Genomic DNA, 10560 nt, shown 5'->3' on the forward strand with positions numbered 1-10560 from the left:
TACTTTATTTGGGTGGGAGACTTCTGCAGTACATCTTTCAAAAATTTGGGAAGTTGAATTTTTTTATTAGTTTCATGTCTCTTTACATTTATGTGGGTGATATGTAAACATCTCTGACTCCTGAGCCTAGAATGATTAATGAGAGTCATTGATGGTAAAGAAATTCAGTTCCTGCAATTAAGGCCAGAGGAACCTCAAGGTATGTGGTATGTGTGTGGACTTGGGGGTAAGGAGGATAAGGAGGAAGCATTTTGCAGCCCCACCCCCTTGAAGAAATTCTTAGTACAAATAGAGCAAACATGACATATTGATCATCACAGAAACTACAATTGGTGACCAAAAGCAGTGTGGCTTTAATGGCCCTCCCTGAATAGTCGCCATTATTATTATTTTTTTTTTTTAAAAAGAAAACTGCAAGTTTTCCCTAAATTCATGCTGCCCTCTAGTGACAACGCTCCCAACTTCAGCTGGAAGGTGGAAAAAGACGAATGTGGGTTTACTGGTAGGAATGATAGATGGGTGAATCTTTTCTCTCTCTTGTCTGAAAGATTTCTGAATTGCTCAGTTAAAAACTGGTGAAGAAAAATTATTTGCTATGCCTTCACCACTGTCCATTTTTATTGGCATCTGTTGTCACACACTGTCCGTCAGTGAGCCACTCTGAAGTAAACAGCATGGATCTGAACCAATTTACATCTCGTCTTGGCCTGTGCTTTGGAGTCCGACTCAGGTCAGATCCCTTAAGCCCTGCATAGAGTAGAGATGGGAGAGGAGTGCAACACACACCCCAATTTAGAAAAGCCAAATCTCTGATGTTCTCTTATTTAAAAGGTGTAAACGAAACCCAGAGAGAGATACCTGACAAGGCAGAGCCACAAGCATGGCTGGCACCCTGTCCTTGAAGAAGCCACTTTGAATTTTTTGGTCCTCCTCAATACAAGGAAAAGCATTACCTCAAAAATGAAGATCTCTAGAATCTGTCCCAGCAAAGACACCTCTGTAAGAAAATTTCACATCCTATTTGAAGTTTCCTTTACAGATTATTTAGGAAATCAGAATAAAAATTGTTTCTGACTTTAAACTGGCACAGTGACTGAAAATGAGGGATATGGTTTGAGTAAGAAAATATGGAGTTTGAGCTCTGATATTTATTTGTTTTGGGATTCTTTCCTTATTATATAAATAAGAATAACCAGTACATTCAAACCAAAGACAAATTATAATATCTGTTCTTTTTTAAAATTTTTTTTAATCACTGAAACACCATGAAGTACAGTTGTAGACTTACAAACTTTCGTGCTTGGGTTTCAGTTATACAATGATCGAGCACCCATCCCTCCACCAGTGCCCATTCTCCACCACCAATGATCCTAGTAGCCCTCCCACCCCATCCTCCACCCTACCCCACCAAGCCTCTGTGACAGGGCATTCCCTTTTGCTCTCTCTTTCCTTTAGGGTATTGTGGCTTGCACTAGACGTATTGAGTGGCCATCATGTTCGGTCTATAGTCTACTTTCAGCATGCATCTCACATCCCAAGCAAATTCTCCAAACATCCTTTACTTGGTGTTTCCTTCTGAGCTCTGATATTTATAACTGTTCCTATTTGATCAGAATATTGTATAGGAAAAAGTCAGTGTTCAAAAAACAAAGCAAGTCAACTCATCCTCAGAACTGGGATTATTTCCTGTGCCTGCCCATCTACACTGAGGAAGAGCTTGCTGACTATCATGTAAACATATCTGATAATGTTCCCTTCTCTGCTAACAGATAATGTGAGATATGGCAATGACTTTGGCTGACTCTGGTATGGGTAGGACCGTTGCATCTATGGCCTAAATCTAGAAACCAAGATCTTCAAGGTGACACGGGACCAGGTCACCCGGGATTCCCCACAAAGACTCAGTAATCTCTCAAACTTATACCAACTACCTATTCCCTACTAAGAGACCTCAAGAGGAAAAGATCATGTTGTTTAATTCTCTCCCTTCCCTACCACCTTCTCCTCTTTTGACATGACAAGCCTCATTTCACTTGTCCTGGGGACCTGGAGAGCATTTTACACAGGCTCCAACTTGTCACACATCAGCTTGTCTGCCTACTCATGTGACCCGTTTGTTCAGCCTCTCAGGGCAGGAAGGCCAGCTTCTCAGACACACATTCCTATCACCTTCATTACAGATTTTGCCAAGATCCGTTCCCTACTGACTGGTTCCCTTCCCTTTACAAACACATGGGTGAGACATGACAAGACCCAGCATTTGTTTAGGCAGACTGTATAATCTGTCCACTCTCTCAAGAAAGTGCAAAGTTTAACCTCCCATCAGGCCTCGAGGAAGGGTCTGAGCATTGGGCCAAAATACCCTCTTCTCAAAGGGATGGTTTTCCTGCACTGTGTCAGATTCGTTGAGGGCATGGATGCATCCTGACCCTGGATTAGGAGGCCCATGCTGTTTCTTTTTTGACAGGGGTGTGGTAAAAAGCCACACAATTTGGACACTATCATGGATCTAGAGCATTTATCTTTGTCCTAGGTACCTTATGCTAAGAAATGAATAAAAATTGCTACTTTATATATGAATAATCATGCCTGGTAGTGACAAGAAATCTGCACCAGTGCAATTTATTATGGATAAAAACTGTCAAGAGTTTTATATATATGTGTATATATATTTACATATATATTTATATATATACACATGCATATACACATATATGTATATGTATATATATCCTGTTGGTATACTGAAAACTGCAAATTCATGGGAAGGAATTAGGCTTGGCAAAAATGATATAAATAAAATTGCAAAAACTAAAATGCTGTTTGCATAATATTTAACTAAAAACAAGCAGGAAAGTCAGCTTTTCTTGTCAAAAATATAAGTCAAAAATTTCACTCAATGAAATGTGATTTTGTAAAATGTAAATGACTCAAAGCATTACAAGATATAACAAACAAACACTGTCCTCCCAATGTTCATCAATTTGCTCGAGTGTGCCCAGTAATGTCTCCATTGTGAGACTTCTTGTTACTATGTTTGGCATATTGAATACTCTCGGTAGCTTTCCAGGCTCTCCCAGAGGGATGGAGGAATCGAACCTGGCTCGGCCAGGCTGGCTGTGCACAAGGTGAACTCCCTACCACTGTGCTATTTTAACCATAATGTAAAATGTGCATGAAAAAGAATTATGTTAAAATGAACATGATTTAACATTGAAGATGTTATCAAAACTGGTTGAATTAAAAAGTTTAGTGACTTAGGCATGAGGCTGTACATTGGATCCCGACACTACCTATATAGGAGTAAAATCCCTATAGCAGAGCAAAGTGTGCGATTTGTAGCACACATAAATGTGATACTAAGTATGTGAACAGTTTAGCCAAGTGTACGATCCTAGATTATGAAAGAAAGAGGGAAAAAATTAGGTATTAAATTAACTACATGGAGTTTGCTGTAGATACTATTTTTTCATGGAAAATTTGCCAGGTCAGTTTACATGTATATATTTATATGTCTAAGGCCTCCTTGGGGTAAAAATGGAAGAATTCAAATGTCACTCCCTTGTAAAATATGAGTTAGTATGTCCCTTGTTGCATAGTTTTGTGTAATGTAGGAGATTAGTTTAAGGAAGATACTAGGAAAAAGTCCCCAGGGCATCACTCATTGAGGTGGTCAATTCAGTATTTAGCAAGAGCAATGGACCTTTGGTCCAAGAAGACAGCAGACATCTTTAAAGATGTTTGGAGGGTTAATAGCATTGCATGACCATGGCATCCCATTCCAAGCCAAGGTGCAAATTGTAACTGAAGTCTCGCTTCACTGAATCTGGTGGAGATATTTCATTGCATTTCCAGTCTGAGGCTTCTCAGCTAATGTTGGCATGGGGAGATGGAGATGGAACTTTTCTCTCTTTTCACAAAAACTGACCCCAAGCAACTGCTTCCCTTAAGACCTTATAAAAATGTCTTCTATTCCCTATTTAAGTAGCTTACTCTGAGGGGGATTGTCGTGTAAGGAGCCTGGTATTCTGCAGGCTCTGATAAATTCAGTGTGATAGCCACACTACAGACTAACCTTGGGGTATTGTTCAAGTCACTTCTCTAGATCTTAAGCATAGGTTTTGGTTCCTTCCCAGTTTACTCCCTCACAGTCTGAACATAACAGAGAACAAAGAATGAGCTTTCCTGTGCCTTGATGTTTACAGCACTGCTGGATGATAATGTGCAGGTCACTTCTCTCTTTCCATCCAGACATTCGAATTGTATTATTTTCAAAGGGGGGAAGTGTTTGGCAGCCAAACACCAATATTTAGAATTTGAGACTTGTCTTCTGTTAATAAGTGAATATTTAATCTGTGTGTGTGTTGAGCATTTCAAATGACTATAGTCTCACCAGAAGTTAAGGTAAGGGTGTTCAGAGTATTTAATTATTGAAATACCTAACTTGGTGAACTTTCCACAATATTTTTACAGATAGTAATCTTAATGGTATTAATTTATGCATCAAATATTTATTGAACAGCTATTTTATAGTAAATGTTGTTTCAAGAAATGGGTTTTATAAATTGGAGGAAATGTGGAGGGAACATTGTAGTGGTGACAATTCTTGTGCATAATTCTAGAACTTTTCACAATGGAGTAAAAGAAATATCTTACTACTCTTTACCTCTTTGTCACTAGTCCATCCACCTCTTTATAGTTTCTTCCTTGCTTATACAGATTAAAAGATTTTCGAAGGGAACACCCCTGCTTATTTCATTTTGTTAATTCTAATTTGCTAGTGACCACAAACAGTTCAAAATCTACAGTTCACAGTTTGTGGTAGATGTTTGAAATGAGGTCTTAAGATTGGTATAATTTTAATTTCTCTATTTTATCAATCTGAAGGTAAGACTCAACAATGAAGGTAGGTATATATCTAAAGAAGATTATTTTCTGGTAAGAGTACAATGATATTTACTTTCTCTGATATTTAGTCCTTAGTGATATCAAATAAAGATTATGAGACTCAAGCATATGTCAAAGCTAGATTGATATGGACTAATTAGTCATAAGCAGCGCTGAGAATGAAGTTGCAGGAAAATTGGTATTTATTCTTTTCCTGGAGATTTTAATTATCTTGTTTGGGGGCCACATCCAGCAGTGTTCCCTCCTGACAGACTCAGGGAGTCTATGGGATGCTGGGGATAAAACCCAGGTCAAATCAGGTGCAAGGCAAGTGCCCTACCCACTTTCATATGTCTGTGGCCCTTTGAAGGAATGTGGAGTTTCAAGAGTTCCCTTAGTCCAAATTAGTTTCTTTTTCTAACTGACCACGGAGCTGCCTTTCCCATTAGGCAATATTATATCTGACCTCCTTATCTTTGTCAGAAAAAACTTTGAAGGTCTTAAATCACCAATTTCAGTATTAAATTGTTTCTGAGAAAAAAGATCCTTGTCATCACCTTTTAAAAGGGGACATCAAGACTGAAAAGGGGCTTGTACAGGGCCGCAGAGCCCGAGCAATGCCAGGCTTTCCCCTTTGATATCCTGAGAGCTCCACAATGATCCACCGTCCGAGACCATCTGCATCTTCCCCCAGGCCTGGGGGCCATGGTCAAGGACACTTTCCCTGGCAGAGTCTCTGGTACCATCCCAGGTGTCACAATTTGCAACCAGGACCAGAGGCTGCTTCCCACCCAATCCCAAGGTTATAACTTAACCTGCATAATTAGAACATCCATTTCAGAGAAGGGAGGCGAGAGGGGGCGGGGGAAGCATTGAAAAGACAAAGGGCCTCTTTAAAACAGATTCTCCCCAACATGGTTTTTTCATAATTATAGTTTGAAGAGCTTACGGTGATAGCAGAACTGGCTACTTAAGAAAAATTAGGAGTCTCATTTGGCAGGAGAGGATTCCCCAGGGATAGACAGCAGGCGGTGGTTTTTCAGGGCGTTTGAAAGAAACCCTCACACAGATAGCTCTGCAGCGGCCTGATGCATGGTGAGCCGGCTTCACTTATTATGGCCAAAGCCAGATATTTTAATTAAAAACACTACATATGCCATTAAATGTGTTGTTCCTCCTCCAGTCCCAAGACATTACAGTTTGAGGAGATACAAACAAGCCAATGCATTGCAGATGTACGGGGAAACTGCCGCCTACTGAGTCATGACCAGCGGGTTCCCAAATTCCAGCCCAGGAGTGCCTTCTCCTCAACATGTGCTCTGCAAAGAGGCAGCTCCCTCTGGAACGTTCCCAGGCTATGGCACATACTGTGGCAGGCAGAGGGGGAATCACACCACCCACCTCCCTTAATGGATGAACAGATCCTGTTCTTTTCCAAACAGCCTTCATGCTACATGTGGTAGCCTGCTGCTATAACCCAATCCTGCATTCATGTTCTTTATTTATTTGCTTATTTTCTGCACACAAAAGTTGTGTTTGGAGGGGATAATCACTTTTCCCCCCAGTGAGCTCCCGTACCAATTTCAGCAGAAGCAGCCCTTGCTTCCTTTCACAGATTGTGGGAGACTGGAGTTCAAAAACTTCCAGCCAGTGTGAATTGTCACTAGCTGGACCATCTTTCTCCCCAGAGGCCCATCAGTAACTGGATTGCATTTTGGGGCTGCCAGCCTAGCCCAACCCATAGCCGGAGCACCTTCCCTTGAAGAGATTTATTCAAGGTGACAGTTGCTTGCATAGTGGTACTCTGATCACCGTAAGTAGCTGAGCTCTTGGGGAATGGGGCAACTAACGTGCTCCTCAAACCAAGTCCAAATTTAGACGGACTGTGTTATCCTTTGGTTCCTTGACCCTGGCTCTGTAACAGAACAGGGCTGCCAGGAACTTAAGTATAGCAGCGAATAATCTGGGGGAGAGCCATTCTGCAGGCAGAGAAGACCCCAAGTGATAGGGGTAATGTCAGCTTTTGTTAGAGCCGCAGGCAGTGCTCTTAGAATATCCTTGGCATAATATGGCCCCAGTATCTCTGTCGGCATCTCTGTTTTCTGTCAGGCACACAATCCCGGGCCTGTCTTGATTCCTGACAGTGTCTTTTCAGATCGGGTTATTGCCAGTACAGAGACTAGGTCTGCTCCCCCCATACAGCCCCTTTGTTTGAAGTCTGCCCTTTCGTTATTAATGCAATTGATGTCTATTTAAATCTGACAGTGAGTATGGTATCTGTTCTCCCTGTCAAGAGATCATTGACAATATTAATACCTGATGTCCTTGCCTCATTTTCTAAGTTCTGACACCTCACCACAGTCTCCGGCATTTGAATCAAATAGACCCTGCTCATCTATAAACAATCTTGCTTCCAGGCCCACAGAAACAGGATGGGCCTTTGAAAAAGGACTTTTATCAATGCAGAGCAGAAGAAAACAAAAAGGCCTGGGGGATGTGGCTCATGAGGCCTTTCCTGATGTGCCCTAGCTTCAAGATGGGCTTGTCCCTGCGGTTTCCTTTTATCAAGACCCAAGTTATAGTTTACCATTCTGAGAAGGGAGGTAGAGAGGAGATTCCATCCCTGAAAACACTTAAAAGAATGCACCCACTGGTGTGTGTGTCTGTGTATGCCTGTCATTCTTTCATGCAAGAGAAAGACTGGGTTCTTGATGATATCTGACAGCCCTATCCATTTCTTTTTATGAAAATTCATGCTGTCCTGGTGCTGTAGAAAAAAATTAACATCCTTCCAGATTCTTGATGGTTCATTGGAATTACTGGTGTTTAAGAAAGTCCCTTGTGGATTTTCAGAAACACACAAGATTTTTCCCCAACCCCACCAGGCCTATAGAGGATATGGTCCCTGGCATGGAGCCTGATTCACCGAGTCCACAGACCAGTTCCTGGCATTAGTGACAACCCTAGTAGAACCTCAGGTGCTATATAATTCAGCACAATAAAAAAAAACTCTCTATGCCAACAGCTAAAAGAATGATCTAGGGCCCCTGTAGGTTCTCAGGGAGGTTTTATCCAAGCTTCATGTTCCAGGCACCAGACCAATACTGCAAAGCAGAAATTGAAGGCCAAGAGGAAATCAGAGCCAAAGGGGAGAGTGGTGCACAGCTAACTGCTCAGCTCAGGGGAACACAAAGGGAAATATCCTAATGAGAAGAAGTCCAAGTCATACAACAATGTCATCCTTTTCTAATTTCCAAATTTGAGAGTTTCGTGATTCAATAAAATTTCAACTTTGCTTTAAATTTTGGCTGGAGCGATAGCACAGCGGTAGGGCGTTCGCCTTACAAGCGGCCAACATGGCCGACCCGAGTTCGATTCCTCCGCCCCTCTCGGAGAGCCCCGCAAGCTACCGAGAGTATTCGATATGCCAGACACAGTAACAACAAAGTCTCCAATGGAGACATTACTGGGCCCGCTCGAGCAAATCGATGATCAACGGGAGGGCCTTTACCTTTACCTTTACCCTCAAACACTAAAACATTCATATACCCGAAGGTATATGTGCACCTTTTCATCATAGCACTTAGTACTATAACCCGGCTATAGAAACAACCCATTTAAAGATAGATGAATCAAGAAGTTGTGGTGTATATACACAATGAAATACTATGCAGCACTAAGAAGCAACAAAAGCATGCAATTTCTGTAACATGGGCGAAAGAGTGAAGTCACTCAGAAGGAAAGGGACAGTCACAGAATGATCTCTCTCACATGTAGGATTTAAAGACACATAGTAAAGTAGCAGCAAAAATCTGAAGAATGAAAATGGGAGAGCTGACACACAATTATTTGGGTGGGGAGGCATGTGAGGTGATGCTTCTTGGAGGTGGGGGAGAAAGGTACACTGGTGATGGAATTATGTCTATGAGAAAACATTATTACTAGTATTGTAAGCCAAGAGTAATATTTTTTTAAGTTTTAGAAAACCCATATTAACCTGTAAGAATACGATTTTTATTTCCGAATAGAGAATCATAACTTGTCCATTCATAAAAATATTAATTACTTGTAACTCATTATATGAACAATCTGGATAATTTCAAATGCTAATTTATCCTAACTGAACAATACAAGGGGACTGTTGGCTTTAACTCTACCAGACTGGTGGGAAAAAATAATCCTGCTTATAGGTATCTATTTTTATATGGAGAGTTGTAGCTTTTGAATAAAAATTTTGTTACGATTTTATTTTGTTAGGCACAGAAACTAAAGTTCTGTCAGTAATAAGACAACTCTTGATACTGAAGTTACTCTTTCAAAAATAAAATGTATGATTTCAAGGTGACAAATAAAAGCCCAAACTGAAGTTATTAATATTTTCTTGAGGGAAGACTGATTTTTCCTTAATAGTTCTACAAAACAATTTTGGTAGGTTGTTTCTTACGGAGATTTAGAATATTAAATAACAGGTAAAGTTCTGGGTTGGGTTAAAAATTTCTTGAAGATGAAAATCAAAATGAAATGCATTTCATTTCAGTCTGCAAAGAGAGTTCAGGTTGCCATACACAGCCGCCGTTTAATGTTGGAGGATCTTGTTACTTGTCAGTGTGGCATTTTGTCAACACCACCATCTCCCTTAATCATCCAGTATGTGTCTGAGGTCGCCTGGGATTTGGAATGTTCTCTCTAGAAGTTATCAATATTGATTCTTGTTAAAGGACTTGAACACAGTCACATTCTGGGAAGATTACTCTATATCCTTTGCTGGAGGGGCCCATCTCTAAATTGTCAATTCTCCATTTTTAGAACTACTATTAAAGGACTGTAGGCAGAGGCTTTTGCTTTCTTTTGAGGAGTAATTGGTGAAACTAGAATCCTCTAAAAGTGAGAAAAATAATCTTGCAGGAAAAAAAATTAATACTTAAATTCTGTACTGGTATTTTATTTGAATGTCAATTCTGAAGGGAGGACAAGGTAAGGTCCCTCCCTTTGGAGACTGAGTCCGTTTATTGCTCCCCAGTTTCTGTGGTCACACTGCATTTCAAGTTTACAGCACCTGTGTTCCTTGCTATCCTAATTGTGCCTTCTGTCATGATGTGTTTCCTTCCATTTTGCAGGTGTCCTGGGAAAGTGTCACTACGTTTACTATGGGAGAAATTCGGAGGGAAACAGGTTTATCCGAGATGACCAACTCTGAGGCCAAGTATATTCAGATGTCTTAGCCTACATCATGAGAATAAAAGCAACAGGAAAGTAAAAATAAAGAGAGAAAAAAAAAACCTACACTAGCCCATGTTGTACATCTATGGTAAGGTTCTGACTTCAGCTTTGGGTATCTTCTGACTTTGCCAGGCCTGTCAAGATCATCCTTCTGTCGTAGACTAAACGGTCACATAGAGATTGACATGATTGCCCTTAAGCAGGTCTCATCCACCAGGGTGACAGACAGTGGCAGCAAAGCACCAGAGCTGACAAGATGAACACCATGATCGATTGCCTGGTCCTTCCACTGCTCACAGGGGAACAGAGGTCACACCTGGGGCCTTTCTGAGCATGCTCAGAGGCAGCAGTCAAGGAAAAAGAGATGAGACTATGTTGGAAGCCAGCCTACTGAGTAGCCATTCTTATATTACAATGCAGGGAACTTTTTCGCTATTTTGGTGAAACAGTCAC

The 10560-nt window shown here is 40.9% G+C and overlaps 1 protein-coding gene across 1 annotated transcript in view; it reads left to right on the plus strand.

The window, feature by feature from the left end:
* Window positions 1-10156, plus strand: part of LRMDA (leucine rich melanocyte differentiation associated) — a 635497-nt gene extending 625341 nt beyond the window's left edge. The window contains exon 6 of the mRNA XM_056113521.1: window positions 10005-10156. Within this exon, the coding sequence (XP_055969496.1) occupies window positions 10005-10084 (80 nt within the window). The 3' untranslated portion in view covers window positions 10085-10156. The remainder of the gene's footprint in view (window positions 1-10004) is intronic.
* Window positions 10157-10560: the final 404 nt, after the last annotated feature.

The sequence above is a fragment of the Sorex fumeus genome, unplaced genomic scaffold, assembly GCF_029834395.1.
Source record: "Sorex fumeus unplaced genomic scaffold, SorFum_2.1 ptg000020l, whole genome shotgun sequence".
In the NCBI taxonomy this organism is placed as follows: Eukaryota; Metazoa; Chordata; class Mammalia; order Eulipotyphla; family Soricidae; genus Sorex; species Sorex fumeus.